The sequence below is a fragment of the Papio anubis genome, chromosome 4 (assembly GCF_008728515.1).
Source record: "Papio anubis isolate 15944 chromosome 4, Panubis1.0, whole genome shotgun sequence".
Lineage (NCBI taxonomy): Eukaryota > Metazoa > Chordata > Mammalia > Primates > Cercopithecidae > Papio > Papio anubis.
In genome coordinates, this window is record NC_044979.1 from 19,186,459 (window position 1) to 19,203,193 (window position 16,735).

A 16,735-nucleotide genomic window follows, 5' to 3' on the forward strand; every position below is an offset into this window, starting at 1 on the left:
AGCTGAAGGAAGATTTTGTGGTAAGGGGCACTATTGTGGGGTTGTTAAAAGGAGCATTTGTCATATAGAACATTTGGTGATGGCCTGGATGCAGTTTTGTATGAATTAAGAGACTAAACGGAAGACACAAGGTCTGAATAAGAGAAGGAGAAAAACAGGTATTAAAGGACTAAGAATTGGGAGGGCCCAGGATATCCAATTAGAGTGCGCCTAAGGGGGTTCAGCCTAATTAGTTGCTTGGTTAGCAAGTTTTTAGTCTCTATCTTTGAGTTTTTTTTGTTTTGTTTTGTTTTGTTTTTTAATGTTGTCATATACCAGGCCAGATTGATTTAGGTAAAAACAGCACTCTTCATTTAAAAATATAGAGTCCCTTTTTTTTTTTTTTTTTTTTTTTTTTAGCAGTAAGTCAAGGCCTTGGTGATTTTGGAGGAAAGAGAAATGCAAAGCCAGCAATTGTTTGTTAAAGAAGGATTAAGGCCGGGCGCGGTGGCTCACGCCTGTAATCCCAACATTTTGGGATGCCCAGGCGGGTGGATCACAAGGTCAGCAGATCAAGACCATCCTGGCTAACACAGTGAAACCCCATCTCTACTAAAAACACCAAAAAATTAGCTGGGCGTGGTGGCAGGTGCCTGTAGTCCCAGCTACTCGGGAGGCTGAGGTAGGAGAATGACATGAACCCGGGAGGCGGAGCTTGCAGTGAGCCGAGATTGCACCACTGCACTCCAGCCTGAGGTAGGAGAATGACATGAACCCAGGAGGCAGAGCTTGCAGTGAGCCGAGATTGGGCCACTGCACTCCAGCCTGGGCAACAGAGACTCTGTCTCAAAAAAAAAAAAAAAAGAAGGATTAAAAAACGGCTAGGAGGCCGGGCACAGTGGCTCAAGCCTGTAATCCCAGCACTTTGGGAGGCCGAGACGGGCGGATCACGAGGTCAGGAGATCGAGACCATCCTGGCTAACACAGTGAAACCCCGTCTCTACTAAAAATACAAAAAACTAGCCGGGCGAGGTGGCGGGCCCCTGTAGTCCCAGCTACTCCAGAGGCTGAGGCAGGAGAACGGCGTAAACCTGGGAGGTGGAGCTTGCAGTGAGCTGAGATCCGGCCACTGCACTCCAGCCCGAGCGACAGAGCGAGACTCCGTCTCAAAAAAAAAATGGCTAGGAGAGAGTGAGTGAGATTGATAGTGTGGTGGAGATAGTTGGGGCGAGGTAGAGGGTGGCATAAGAACGGGAATGAGAATAAGAGAATATAAAAGTTGAGAATAGGACTTCATCAGGGTGAAAGTATTGGAGTGTACTTTGTCACTGAAGATCTTCTATCCACTTAAAGAGAGACTTAAGGGTGGCAGTTTGAGGTAAAACCAGGCACCACTGAATACCAAGAGCCTGAGAAACTGCTTGGGTGGTTTGACTAATAAAGGCCGGTCCGTTATCAGGCTGTATAGAGGTGGGAAGGCCAAACCGAGGAATTATGTCTGACAGAAGGGAAGAAATGACCACGGTGGCCTTCTCAGACCCTGTGGGAAAGGCCTCTACCCATCCAGTGAAAGTGTCTACCCAGACCAAGAGGTATTTTAGTTTCCTGACTCAGGGCATGTGAGTAAAGTCAATTTGCCAGTCCTGGGCGGGGGCAAATCCCCGAGCTCGATGCATAGGGAAGGGAGGGGGCCTGAACAATCCCTGAGGAGCAGTAGAATAGTAGATGGAACACTGAGATTTTTTGAGGATAGATTTTTACGATGGAAAGGAAATGAGAAGTTCTATGAGACGGGCTAGCGGCTTGTAACCTACATGGAAGAGGTTATGAACTGACGACGGAATAGAATGGGCCTGTGAGGCTGGAAGGAGATATTTTCCTTGGTCCAAGAACCATTTGCCTTGTGTGGGAAGAGATTGATAGGTGGAAGTCTGAGTGGGGGAGTAGGTGGGAGTGGCCAGATGAGAAGGAGAAAAGCTGCCATGAGGGATAGAAGTTGGAATGCTAGCTGCTTTGTTTAGCTACTTTATCAGCGTATACATTGCCCTGAGCGATGGGATCTGATGCCTTTTGATGGCTGCTTGCAGTGAGTGACTCTAGCTTCCTTTGAAAGTAAAGTGGCTTTGAGAAGAGTTTTTATTAAAGAGGCATTAATGATGGAGGACACTTGCATAGCGAGGAAATTTCTTTCTGCCCACATAACAGCATGGTGGTGCAGGATATGGAAGGCGTATTTAGAACCAGTATAAATATTGACACAGTCCTTTTGCAAGAGCAAGGGCTCAAGTTAAGGCAATGAGTTTGGCTTGTTGAGAGGTAGTGGAGCGGGGCAGAGCAGTAGCCTCAATGATAGGTGTGGAAGATACGATAGCATAGTCTGCCTTTGCTGGTGAGTGGCAATTAGTTCTGGTGGAACTGCCATCAATAAACCAAGTGTGTTCAGGGTGAGGAACAGGAAAGAAGGAAAGATGGGGAAATGGAGTGAATGTCAGGTGGATCAGAGAGCTACAGTCATGGGGGGTCAGGTATGGTATCAGGAATAATATGGGAGGCTGGATTGAAGTCCAGGCCAGGAACAATGGTAATTGTGGGAGACTCAACAAAGAGTGAGTATAGCTGAAGGATCCAGAGGGCAGAAAGTATATGTGTCAGGTGTGAGGAAGAAAATAGATTTTGGAAGTTATGAGAACTGTAGAGAGTGAGTTGAGCATAGTTTGTGATTTTGAAGGCCTCTACAAGTATTAAAGCAGCGGCAGCTGTTACATGCAGACATGAGGGCTAGACTAAAAGAGTAAGGTCAAATTGTTTGGACAGAAAGACTACAGGGTGCAGTCCCGGCTCTTGTGTAAGAATTTGGACCACAGAGTCCTGCACTTCAGCTGTGTGTAATGAAAAAGATTGGGATGAGTTAGGGAGAGCTAGTGTGGGTGCAGCTTTTAGGGCTGTTTTTTAAGGAATGGAAAGGGGAGTGGGGAAATGATTTAGGATTTATGGGGTCAGCTAGGTTTATCTAGAATAGCATAATGGGTTGTGGAGGGAGGTATTGAGGATAGGAGAGTATATGGGTTTGGCACCACAGGGAGGATAGACGAAACAATTTGGTTAAGATGCAGATCCTGAACTAACCTGTAAGCCTTGTCCTGTTTTTGGACAGGTAAAATGGGGGAATTGTAAGGAGAGTTTATAGACTTTAAAAGGCCATGCTGTAACAGGCGAGTGATAACAGGCTTTAATCCTTTTAAAGCGTGCTGTGTGATGGGATATTGGCGTTTAGTGGGGCAAGGGTGATTAAGTTTTAATGGGATGGTAAGGAGTGCATGATCAATTGCCAAGGAGGGAGTAGAGGTGTCTTATACTTGTGGATTAAGGTAGGGAGATCCAAGGGCAGCAATGAGGTGTGACTGTAGCCCAGGAATAGTCAGGGAAACAGATAATTTAGTTAAAATGTCTCGACCTGATAAGGGAGCTGGGAAGGTGGGGATAACTAAAAAGGAGTGCTTAAAAGAATGTTGTCCAAGTTGGCACCAGAGTTGGGGAGTTTTAAGAGGTTTAGAAGCCTGGCCGTCAATACCCACAACAGTTATGGAGGCAAGGGAAACAGGCCCTTGAAAGGAAGGTAATGTGGAGTGGGTAGCCTTCGTATTGATTAAGAAGGGGATGAACTTACTCTCCACTGTAAGAGTTACCCAAAGCGTCTGTGATGGTCTGAGAGGCTTCCAAGGTGATGGGGCAGCGTCAGTCTTTTTTTTTTTTTTTTTTTTTTTTTTTTTTTGAGACGGAGTCTTGCTCTGTCGCCCAGGCTGGAGTGCAGTGGCGCAATCTCGGCTCACTGCAAGCTCCGCCTCCCGGGTTCACGCCATTCTCCTGCCTCAGCCTCCCGAGTAGCTGGGACTACAGGCGCCCGCCACTGTGCCCGGCTAATTTTTTCTATTTTTAGTAGAGACGGGGTTTCACCATGGTCTCGATCTCCTGACCTTGTGATCCGCCCGCCTCGGCCTCCCAAAGTGCTGGGATTACAGGCGTGAGCCACCGCGCCCGGCTGGCAGCGTCAGTCTTAAGCCGCTAAGCCGAGAAGATCTGGGAAGGAGTCAGTCAGAGAGCCCTGGGCCAGAGTTCCAGGGGCTCTGGGAGTGGCTGCCAGGCAAGCTGGACAGTCTGATATCCATTGGGGTCCCGTACAGATGGGACATGACTTAGGAGGAATCCCAGGCTGCAGGCATTCCTTGGCCCGGTGGCCAGATTTCTGGCACTTGAAGCAAGATCCTGGGGGAGGAAGTCCTGTAGGAATCCTTGACTGCTGCGGCTTAGGCATTTTGAAGTTCTTGTGTGCTGGAGGTGCGGCTGGGTTTTTTCTCACAGCAGAGGCAAGTAATTGTAACTCAGAAATGCGTTGCCGTCTGGCTGCCTCTACTCTATTATTGTACACCTTGAAGGCGAGGTTATTGAAGTCCTGTTGTGGGGTTTGAGGGCCGGAATCTAATTTTTGGAGCTTTATTTAATTTTGGGAGCGAATTGGGTAATAAAATGCATATCGAGAATAAGACGGCCTTCTTTTTGACTTTTCAGGGTCTAGGGCTGTAAAGCGTCTCAGGGTTGCTGCCAAACGAGCCATGAACTGGGCTGGGTTTTTATATTTGATGAAAAAGAGCCTAGGCCAGGTGTGGTGGCTCAAGCCTGTAATCCCAGCACTTTGGGAGGCCGAGACGGGTGGATCACGAGGTCAGGAGATCAAGACCATCCTGGCTAACATGGTGAAACCCCGTCTCTACTTAAAAAAAAAAATACAAAAAAATTAGCTGGGCGTGGTGGCGGGCGCCTGTAGTCCCAGCTACTCGGGAGGCTGAGGTAGGAGAATGACATGAACCTGGGAGGCGGAGCTTGCAGTGAGTAGAGACCGTGTGCCACTGCACTCCAGCCTGGGCGACAGAGCGAGACTCCGTCTCAAAAAGAAAAGAAAAGAAAAGAAAAAGAGCCTAAACGCTAGCCAATTTGAGAGAGATTGGATAAAGAAAAAGGAGCATTAACCTTGACTATGCCTTCAGCTCCAGCCACCTTTTAAGAGGAAATTGCTGGGCAGGTGGGGGAGGGCTAGTTGCAGAACGAAGCTGTAAGCCAGACCACGTGTGAGAAGGGGAGGTGATGGAAAGATTATAGAGTAGGGGAGCAGAGGCTGAGAAAGAATTGGGACCTGGCTCGGCCTGGTGAGGAGGGGAGAGGTCAGATGGGTCTGTAGAAAAGGAAGATTGGAAAGACTCAGCAATACTTGGGGTTGGGACTGAGGGGACAGGTGGGAGGGAAAGAAGGAGGATTTGGGACGAGTTGCATTGGGAACAGAGACTAGGGAGGGACCGATGTGTAAAAGAATGCCTGGACATCAGGCACCTCAGACTGTTTTCCCATTTTACGACAAGAATTATCTAGCTCTTGTGGGATGGAGAAATTGAAAGTGCCATTTTCTGGCTATTTGGAACGATTGTCGAGTTTGTATTGGGGTCAGGCGGCATTGCGGAAGAAAATAAGGCGTTTAGATTTTAGGTCAGGTGTGAGTTGAAGACGTTTTAAGTTCTTGAGAACACAGACTAAGGGAGAAGAAGGAGGAATGGAGGGTGGAAGTTTGCCTATAGTGAAGGAGGCAAGTCCAGAGAAAAGAGGGTGGAGACACGGAGAGAAGGGGTGGAGAGTGCTTGCCCCCCAGAAAAGCAGTACTTGCCGCTAAGGGTGAAGGACCAAGGCAAGTGTCCCCACATGATCAGACACCTCTGAAACGTGGGTGAATAATCAAGCAGGCGTCCCCATATGATTAAAAACCAAGGGAAGACTGTCTTCCCGAGTCCGTGACCGGCGCCAGAGTTTTGGGTTCACGGATAAAACGCGTCTCCTGTCTGTACCAGAAAAGCAAAGGAACTGAAATTAAGAGAAAGGAGAGATTGAAAGATAGTGCCAAGATTGAAAGGAGAAAGAGGTTGAGGAATAGTGAGAGAGGTTGGAGAAGAGAGTAAAAAGAGGCCGCTTATCCGATTTAAAATTGGTGAGATGCTCCTGGGGCTGGTTGTTCTGAGGACCAGAGGTCGTAGGTGGATCTTTCTCATGGAGCAAAGAGCAGGAGGACGGGATCTCCCAAGGGAGGTCCCCCGATCCGAGTCACGGCACCAAATTTCACTCGCGTCTGTGTGAAGAGACCACCAAACAGGCTTTGTGTGAGCAGCAAGGCTGTTTATTTCACCTGGGTACAGGCGGGCTGAGTCTGAAAAGAGTCAGCGAAGGGAGGCAGGGGTGGGGCTGTTTTACAAGATTCGGGTAAGTAGTGGAAAATTACAGACAAAGGGCGTTGTTCTCTGGCGGGCAGGAGTGGGGGACACAAGGTGCTCAGTGGGGGAGCTTTTGAGCCAGGATGAGCCAGGAGAAGGAATTTCACAAGGTAATGTCATCAGTTAGGGCAGGAACAGGCCATTTTCACTTCTTTTGTGATTCTTCAGCTACTTCAGGCCATCTGGATGTGTACGTGCAGGTCACAGGGGATATGATGGCTTAGCTTGGCCTCAGAGGCCTGACAGTTCAAATAGCCCTGTGATGTGGAGATGATGGTTCCTTTTTCTCTTTCATTGATAAGGAATCTTGTGGCAAAGAAAAGCTGAGTAACCTGTGCTTGATCAGAGTGTCAGAGAAGATATTTGCACCAAACGCCTGGCTCAGAAGCCCCACCCCAACACTGCTGCTATGGTTTCAGTGTGTCCCCCACATTTCTCTTTCTCTTTTTTTTTTTTTTTTTTTTTAAAGATAGAGTCTGGCTCTGTCACCCAGGCTGGAGTGCAGTGGTACGATCTTGGCTCACTGCAACCTACCTCCCAGGTTCAAGCAGTTCTCCTGCCTCAGCCTCCTGAGTAGCTGGGATTACAGGTCCCACCACCACGCCTGGATAATTTTTGTATTTTTAGTAGAGACAAAATACAGGCTGGTCTCGAACTCCTGACCTCAGTTGATTCACCTTCCTCAGCCTCCCAAAGTCCTGGGATTACAGACGTGAGCCAACTTGCCCAACCTCCTTCTCTTTTTTTAAATTGACACAGAGTCTTGCTCTGTCACCCAGGCTGGAGTGCAGTGGCAGGTCGCCACTTGGTTCACTGCAGCCTCTGCCTCCCAGGTTCAAGCAATTCTGGTGCCTCAGCCTCCCAAGTAGCTGGAATTACAGGCTCCCGCCACCACATGCAGCTAATTTTTGTATTTTTAGTAGAGGTGGGGTTTCGCCATGTTGGCCAGGCCGGTCTCAAACTCGTGATATCAAGTGATCTGCCTGCCTCGGCTTCCCAAAGTGCTGAGATTACAGGTGTGACCCACTGCGCCCAGCCCTCTTTTTTTCAGACAGGGTCTTGCTCTGTTGCCCAGGCTGGAGTGCAGTGTGGTGATCATGGCTTGCTGCAGCCTCCACCTCCTAGGCTCAAGCAATCCTCCCATCTCAGCCTCCTGAGTAGCTGGAACCACGCCTGGCTAATTTTTTTGATTTTTAGTAGAGGCAGGGTCTCACTCTGTTGCCCAGGCTGGTCTCAAATTCCTAGCCTCAAGCAACCTCCCCATCTCGGCCTCCCAAAGGGCTGGGATTACAGGCATGAGCCACTGCACCTGACCCAGCCTCCAAAACTGTAAGAAGTAATTTATTTTCCTTATAAATTACCCTTTCTGTGGTAATCTGTGACAGCAACAGAAAACAGACTAAACAGACCAAGACGATGACATTGGAGCCACCACCAACACTGGGGCCTGGTCCCCTCACGACCCCCATGGCAGGCTCAGGAAAGGGTGGCTGGTATCTTCCCATTTTTCCCATGTAAAAATCTGCTGGAGGGCCAGGCGCAGTGGCTCACGCCTGTAATACCAACACTTTGGGAGGCCAAGGTGGGCCGATCATCTGAGGTCAGGAGTTCAAGACTGGCCTGGCAAACATGGTGAAACCCAGTCTCTACTAAAAAAATGCAAATATTAGCCAGGCGTGGTGGCACGTGCCTATAATCCCAGCTATTCAGGAGGCTGAGGCAGGAGAATCGCTTGAACTCAGGAGGTGGAGGTTGCAGTGAGCTGAGATTGCACCACTGCACTCTAGCCTGGGCAAGAAGAGTGAAACTCCATCTCAAAAAAAAAAAAAAAAATCTGCTGTAGGTAATTTTTTGTTTTGTTTTGTTTGTTACACCGTGTTAGCCAGGATGGTCTCGATCTCCTGACCTCATGGTCCACCCGCCTCGGCCTCCCAAAGTGCTGGGATTACAGGTGTGAGCCACCGCGCCCAGCTGGAGGTGATGTTTTACAGTGAGCACAGATTACTGTGTAACCAGGAATAACATTTATTTCTAAATGTTCCACAAATAATATAGGCTGTGACTGGGGGAATATGCCAGGGCACCAGTAGCCCATGAGGGCAAGAGGAGCTCAGTAGAGAACGGTTTCTGCTCAGCTCCTGGGCTGGGCCCTGAGGTGTTGTCGTTGAGATGGGAATGGGCTGTGCAAAGAAAGCACCCCAGGCTCCTGTACCAAGACTGTACAGACCCAGACTGGTTGTATCTGCAAATTGAAGGCCTATAGGAATGTAGGTGGGTCCAAAGGTGGTCTCCAGAGTGCCTGGAGTTGGGGCCAGGAGCCAAGCAGGGCACGGATCAGACTGTTGCAGGGACATAGTTCATCCCATTACTTACTTATGGAATCCCATCGCTTAAGACTGATGAACATGGCATTTTGTCCTGAGACAGACCAACTGAGCACAGCAAATGCCAACAGGAAGCCAGTAAAACGGGCCTCGCGTCAGACAGGTTCACCTCAGATGATTTTAGACCTCCTTGTTGCCAGTGTGGGGAGGTGGGTTTAACTATCCAAATTGGAAACAGAACCTGAGATAAAGAATTTAACAAAAAAAATGCATACAGCATCAATCATTTGAAACATAAGTAAATCTACAGAAAACATATCACATTCTGGGTAAACCCCTTCCCTGCAAAAAGAACAACGCTAAGATTCAAGATCCAGGCAGTTAAAATCTGGAATATAATGGTTGTGGAACTCTGGAATTTTCCTGAGTTCTGGACAAGGACTGGAAGCTCCCGAAGGTGCTGAGGCAGGGTGGGAAGGACAGGACACACACATAGAAGCAGCGCACACAAACCCCAGGAACGCACCAGGGCCAGGGCGCCCAGGGGTACAGGATAGACGTGGCTCATCTTCCCCAGAAGCCTGTTTTGCTCAGGAGTAGTGAAAAGTAGGAAGTTGTAAGTGCTCACCATTAGTTTACTAACAGCTTTGCTTTGCAGAGTGGAGGAGGGAGGAAGCTACCTTAACAGCACATGCTGAACTCGAGCCCGATCCTAATTTCAAAAAGTTTAAACCATGAATACATATACATCCTAGGATTAAGAAAAGTAATTTGAAACATTTTAATATTAAAACAGACATGTGAGGCGGTAGCGGTGGCTCAAGCCTGTAATCCCAGCACTTTGGGAGGCCAGAGGCGGGCGGATCACGAGGTCAGGAGATCGAGACCATCCTGGCTAACACGGTGAAACCCCGTCTCTGCTCATACAAAAACTAGCGGTAGAGTGGCCCGAGAGCCTGTGGTCCCAGCTACTCGGGAGGCAGAGGCAGGAGAATGCGTGAACCGGGAGGCGGGAACTGCAGTGGCTGAGATCGACCTGCACTCCAGCCTGAAGCTGACAGAGCCAGACTCAGTCTCAAAAAAAAAAAAAAATAAAATAAAAACAGACATGGTAGAAGATAGAGAGTAGAATGGCGGTTGCCAGGGCAGCGGGGGATGGGGAGTTGTTTAATGAGGACAGCTTCAGTTTGGGGAGGTGAAAAAGTTCAGGAGATGGATGGTGATGACCGTTTCACAACAATGTGGATATACTTAATGCCCTTGAACTGAACACTTACCATAGTTAAAATGGTAAATTTTATGTCATTAATTTTTTTTTTTTTTTTTTTTTTTGAGTCAGGATCTTGCTCTGTCACCCAGGCTGGAGTGCAGTGGTGCGATCATGGCTCACTGCAGCCTCGACCTCCCGGGGTCAAACCATCCTTCGGCCTCAGCCTCCTGAGTAGCTGGGACTACAGCAGTGTGCTGCCACACCTGGTTAATATTTGTATTTTTTGTAGAGACAGGGTCTCACTATGTTACGCAGGCTGGTCTCAAACTCCTGGGCTTGAGTGATCCGCCCTCCTCAGCCTCCCAAAGTGCTAAGACTACAGCTGCGAGCAGCCATGCCTGGCCGTGAATCTTTTATCACAATTTTTTTAAAAAGAAATGTATGAAGGCATAGGAAATAATTTTCTATAATTTTAAGATGTAAAAGATGAGATTTTCAGTCCATTCTGCACAGGATCACATTCCCTCTCCCCATATTAGTGGGAAAGTTGGAGAATCCACAGTTTAAGGAGGCCTCAGAATCTTTTGCACAGAGCAGTCCTTTCAGCCACAAATTACTTAGTAGTTCCTGGAGTTTATTTATAACTCTGAACAACACCTTCCCCACACCACCATTTTTGCTAACAATGAGATCAGGAGTCTCAACTGCAAGGAAAAGAAGAATGGAATGGAGTGGGTGGGTCTAGGCGGGGTTGGGGCTGGGGGAGGCCTTCGGCTCCTGTCACCAGGAGGCCCAGAGGGGAAGGGAGAGAGAGAGGCAGATGGCTTAGGGCTCTGACAGAAGGGCAGGGTCCTCTTGAGGTTGCTGTAAGCATCAAAGGGGCTCATGTGTGTCGGAGGCAGGTCACAAGCTTTGCCCACCACACATCAGAGGCAAGAGGACTGGGATGAGTGTGTACTAGGTAGCCCTGGCTTTATGTTAGTATCTCAAGCCTCATCACAAGCATCCTCATTTTACAGAGGACCACCCAGCGGCTCTGAAAGGTTGGGTAACTTGTCTAAGGTCATGTGGCTCACAAGTCATGGAGCCAGAATTTGCATATGGGGTAGCCTGGCCCCATCTCAGCCCTGGAGAGGCACTGAGCCCTGGTGTGCCTTCCCAAACAGGCAGCTGAGGGCTCCCAGGAAGACGCTGTTGGGCCGCTCAGCCCTCTGACTCACACCTCAGAGCAGCTTGGGGCCCTCCCATCCTCTCTAGGGTTCCCCGCCCAGCCCCATCCTGGGCCCCAGTGTGTCCCCGAAGCACCAGCCAAGGAACAGCTGCCCAGTGTACCTTCTTTGTTCCGCCCACTCACCACTCTCCATTTTCCTGTGTGCTCTTTAGGATTCAAGAAGGGTAAGATTAGCAACCTTCAGCCTGGAAGTTGCCCCTGGCTTCTCTCTGGACTGCTGACTGACTGGTACTAACCTTGAGGGGCAGAAGATGGGTTTTCTATGACACTTCTGGGACACGCAGTGGCCTGATGGCCTGGGTTCACTGTGGCTTTTGCTGATTTTTGGCAATGAGCACGGGGAGGCAGTTTCACTGAGCTGACCTACTGTGTGCTGGGCTGTCATAGTGCAATGCTGAGTAAGACGAGCTCCTGGCCTGCACCAGGTTCACCATCTAATACAGGAAAGTGACAAGGAGGCAAGCCATTAGGAGGTAGCACATGAGTCCCGGCTACTTTGGAGGCTGAGGTGGGAGCATCGCTTGAGCCCAGGGGTTCAAGGCCAGCCTGGACAACGTAGTGAGATCCTGTCTCTTAAAAAATAAAAAAGAGAGGCTGGGTGCGGTGGCTTATGCCTGTAATCCTAGCACTTTGGGAGGCCAAGGCGGGTGGATCACCTGAGGTCAGGAGTTCAAGACCAGCCTGGTCAATATGGTGAATCCCCATCGCTACTAAAATGGGCATGATGGCAGGTGCCTGTAATCCCAGCTACTCAGGAGGCTGAGATGGGAGAATTCCTTGAACCTGGGAGACGGTGGTTGCAGTGAGCCAAGATTGTGGCACTGCACTCCAGCCTGGGCAGCTGAGCAAGGCTCCGTCTCAAAAATAAAAATAAAAAAGAGGCAACTTTATTCTGTGAAAGTTGTGGAAACCAAGGGGAGAGAGGAGCACCTAGTTCACCTTGGAGAGGGTCAGCCCAGTGTCCGTAAAAAAAGCAACCTTTAGCTCAGATCTGAAGGATGGAGGAGGTGGCAGCAACGGGACAATCATCACTCCAGTGCTGGCTTTCTGAGTCCCAGGAGAGCATCTTTTGTTGGCTACACACCATTTTCTCAGGGAAGAATTCAGCGTACACGGGGAATTCCGCATTATGCACCCACTCTGCTCCTAGCCTGCCTCCAAGAGGAACATGTGTAGCCCTCCCATTTGTAGTGATATACTTCTCTAAGTATAGTCTTTTTCTTTTTTTTTTTTTTTTTTTTTTTGTTTTTGGGACCAAGGAGTCCCGGCTCACTGCCGCCCAGGCTGGAGGTGCAGTGGCGGATCTCAGCTCACAGAAGCTCCTTCCTCCCAGGTTCCCAGCCATTCTCCTGCCTCAGCCCCTCCCCAGTGCTGGGACTGGCGCCCGCCACCGCCAGCCAGTTTTGTATTTTTTTTAGTAGAGGCGGGGTTTAGCCGTGTGCTCCAGGATAGTCTCGATCCTGGCCTGCGTCAATCCTCCGTCGGCCTCCCAAAGTCACTAAGGACCAGGCTTGAACTCCCACCCGGGCCTTGTTCGATCTTTTTTTCACTTGGCAGTTTCCTGTACATTTTTTCCTGCATAATGACATTTTCTATACACTTGTCATTTTTAATAGCACTATAATTTCCCATCACGTCGACATCCTATAATTTGCCTTGTTATTTCTCGGTTGCTGAGCATTTGGGGAGTTTCCGGTTTTTCTTCACAAATGGCACCGTGTTATCTTTAGATAAGTTCATTTTTCCCCTTTATATTCTCGGATTTATTTCCCGGCGGAATCACCCATTGGAGCAGGAGCGGTGGTGCTGCTCTTGTTACATAGCGCCAAACGGCATTTCAGAAAGAACAGGCTGATGCGGGCTGTGCCGGCATCGCTGCCCCTCCACCACGTCCGACCCTGGGGCTTAAAATATTTAAACTTTTTTTTCCAAGTTAAAAAATCTTGGCCGGGTGCAGTGGCTCACACCACTAATTCTACACTTTGGGAGGCTGAAGTGGATAGGTACTTGAGCTCCAGACCAGCCTGGGCCAACATGGCAAAACCCATCCCTACTAACAATATGAAAATTACCTGTGCCTGGTGGTGCGTGCCTGTAGTCCCAGCTTCTCAGGAGCCTGAGGCAGGAGAATCGCTTGAACCTGGGAGGCGGAGGCTGCAGTGAGCCAGGATCGTGCCACTGCACTCCAGCCTGGGTGACAGAGCAAGGCTCTGTCTCAAAAAAAAAAGAAAAAAATCTTAAATATATACTTTAAAACATTGTCTTTTTTGTTTTAATTCATTGTTAAAAATAATGTGACACTGAGGGTAAATATTTAAAAGAAAAAAAAAAAGTCTCCTCTAGTACCTCTCCAACATACTTTGGTTTTTGTTGTTCCTGCACGTCTGCATGCATTATTATTATTATTATTATTATTATTATTATTATTATTATTATTATTTTGAGATGGAGTTTCCCTCTTGTCAGCCCAGGCTGGAGTGCAGTGGCACAATCTTGGCTTACTGCAACCTCTGCCTCCTGGACTCAAGCGATTCTCCTGTTTCAGCCTCCCAAGTAGCTGGGATTACAGGCACCTGCCACCATGCCCAGCTTTTTTTTTTTTTTTTTTTTAATAGAAACGGGGTTTCATTATGTTGGACAGGCCTGTCTCGAACTCCTGGCTTCAGGTAATCCGCTAGCCTCGGCCTCCCAATGTGCTGGGGTTACAGGCATGAGCCACCGTGCCTGACCACCTCCCTCGCTTTCTGAGCTTCCTTGTTTCTTTGCCCACTCAACGGCCATTGAGCATCGCTTAGTAGTGTTTGGCGTTCACATCCCTTTGGCTGAGACAGGGTCACCCCCATTCTGGCCCCCAGCCCTGAGCACAGCGCCTGGCACCCAGCAGGCATCCAATCCAGCTTTCAAGGTGGTTTTGTTCTGCAAGCACTGGCTTGAGCGGATCCTTCTGGATTGGCCAGGTGGGACCCTGTGGAACCCATACGCCCCAGGTGAGCCACACCAGTGTCCAGGGGAGTGACCATCTTACTTTTCTCCCTCAGGACTTCCTGGGCAGATACCCAGTCTCCAGGCACTCCTGGGTGGGGGCCTGGCGAGGCCCCCAGGGCTGGCACTGGATCGACGAGGCCCCTCTGCCGCCCCAGCTGTGAGTGACCATGGGCTTTTCTTCCTCCTCTGCTGTTCTGGATCCTCCATTTGTCCAGGGTCCACCTCCTTGCTGCTCCCCTAACCTGGAATGCCACTCGGAAAGCAACCCACGCCCATCCTCGCGGCCTGGTGCCTGATGAGTCCCTGTCACTTCACTCCTTATTTGGGTTCCCAGCACGTTCACCCAAGCAGGGTTGTCACCCCTGTTTTACAGATGCGGGTTCAGCTGCCCAGGGAGGTTTGGGGATTCATCCAGTGCTACGTGGCTGACCAGTGCAGTGACTCACTCAGTGCGCAGGCCGGTAGAGGTGACAGGCACACAGGCTAGAGGGTCTGTCTGGGAAGTGAGGCCCCGGCACCCTAAACACCTCTCCTCTTTCCCCTCCCACCCTTCCCCAGACTCCCTGAGGACGGCAAGGACAACCCGGATATCAACTGCGGGGCCCTGGATGAAGGCACTCTGGTGGCTGCAAACTGCAGCACTCCAAGACCCTGGGTCTGTGCCAAGGGGACCCAGTGATCTGGGCTCTGCCTGTCCTCAGCCTGCCAGGCGGATGCAGCACCCCTACAGGGGAGGCCAGTTGAGAGCTTGGGCAGCCTCTTCCTGGACCCAGGCATCCAGGTCTCCCTGCTCTGTTCAAGGGGGCACACACGAGCGAGTCTAGGAGCTGGACTTCAACCCAGGAAGATGCATCCGAGGGAAAGGAGATTTTCTGTGGCCTCAGGCCTGAGTGCCAATATTAGTCTCCAGCTTCTGTGGATGATTGGTTTGATGACATTGGGATGGTTGTTTAGCATTTCTGTGCCTTGGTTTCATTAAAATGACAATTTCTCCCTAGAGGAAAAAGACAGGGTTAGCAACCACAGCTGATTCCAATCTGGGTTCTCATTCCGACTCATGGAAACGAGTCTGCTGTTGTTCGGTGGCAGTGGGACTTGGCAGGGATAACGTCATTGCTGTGAATTCTATTCCAGGCAGCTGGGTGTACGTCGGACACAGCCTACCGGCAGCCTCTGTGGAAAATTAACCAAGGAAAAGGAGCGGTCAGGCCTGGGAGGAGTGGGGAGAAAGGTTTTCCTTCCCCGCCCTGAGAGTTGGCAAAAGGTTGGCAGACAGGAAGGTTCTGGGTGGAGATCCCGCATGTGGGCTGGCCGGCTCCTGGCAAGTTGATGCCCAAGGGTAAGACAAGACAGAGAGGACAGGGCCACCTGGCAGGAGAAGCCAGGAGAGCACCCCAGCTTGGTAAGTGGAAGCTGAGAAGTCTGAGTGAGAAAGGAAATCAGAGAAATGCGGGCAGGTTCCAGGCAGCTCTTCCGCCCACAGCTGCAGAGACGACCAGCCTGAAGAAGTCCCTGTGCTGGGGTGCGGTGAAGACCTTCAGGCTGGAGGAAGTGGCTGACAGAGTTATGTAGTCCCTTGAGTCCAGCTAGACCTCCAAACAGCAGGAGCCTGGGCCTCCGTCTTAGCTTGGTGCTGGGCACGCACTCAACTGGCCCTTGCAAGCCAGCCTTCCCTCTAAAGTCAGACCACGCACCCAGATCCCTCCTAAACAGAAATCCTTATTGGTGCATCTGAGCCAGTAATGGGCTGTCTGGGAGAATGGGATGGAGAGTCCTAGATGGAAGAAATTTCTCACACTCTTTTTTTAAATTAGTATTATTATACTTTAAGTTCTGGGGTACATGTGCAGAACGTGCAGATTTGTTGCATAGGTATATACGTGCCATGGTGGTTTGCTGCACCCATTAACCTGTCATCTACGTTAGAAATTTTTCCTAATGCTATCCGTCCCCCAGCCCCGCACTTCTCACACTCTTGAGATGTAACAACGAAAAGGGAAATGGACACCAGGTGCGGTGGCTCATGCCTGTAATCCCAGCACTTTGGGAGGCTGAGGTGGGCGAATCACAAGGTCAAGAGTTCGAGACCAGCCTGGCCAACATGGTGAAACCCCATCTCTACTAAAAACACAAAAAATTAGCTGGGCATGGTGGTGGGCGCCTGTAATCCCAGCTACTCAGGAGGCGGGGATAGGAAAGTTGCTTGACCCAGGAGGCAGAGGTTGCAGTGAGCCAAGATTGCACCACTGCACTCCAGCCTGGGCGACAGTGCAAGACTCCGTCTCAAAAAAAAAAAAAAAAAAAAAAGAGAAATGGAAATTCCCTGGCTGGAGGTGAAATGGGTGTCTCGGGTGGGGCAGATGCCAATCAAAATACATCCTATGTGGGCAAGAAGCTGTGTATGTTACCCTCCCACCCCCTGCCGTATGTTCCCAGGGTCTGTGCCTGGAGAAATGACACATCTGTAGGTTATGAGTATACAAAACCTTATCTAGCCTTCTCAGTACCTTTTAGAGAAGGGAAGTGTTGTACTTAAAGTCACCCAGCTAGAAAGTGCAAGGTCTAGAATGAAACCCACTTGCTGTCTGACTCCAAAGGCCACACTCTTTCCATCCCAGCACACAGTAGAGGAATCTAGAAAGGTATTAGTGGCAGCCGAGTGGGAAGCCATCAGGTGGAGTGAGGGAGAAAGGAGGTA

At 49.8% G+C, this 16,735-nt stretch overlaps 1 protein-coding gene across 1 annotated transcript in view; it reads left to right on the forward strand.

Annotated features, from left to right (window-relative positions):
* The window catches only part of KLRG2 (killer cell lectin like receptor G2), a 29,933-nt gene extending 13,798 nt beyond the window's left edge, over window positions 1-16,135 (forward strand). Inside the window, exons 4-5 of the mRNA XM_003896673.5 lie at window positions 14,091-14,194; window positions 14,596-16,135. Coding sequence (XP_003896722.2) covers window positions 14,091-14,194; window positions 14,596-14,716 — 225 coding nt within the window. The 3' untranslated portion in view covers window positions 14,717-16,135. The remainder of the gene's footprint in view (window positions 1-14,090; window positions 14,195-14,595) is intronic.
* Window positions 16,136-16,735: the final 600 nt, after the last annotated feature.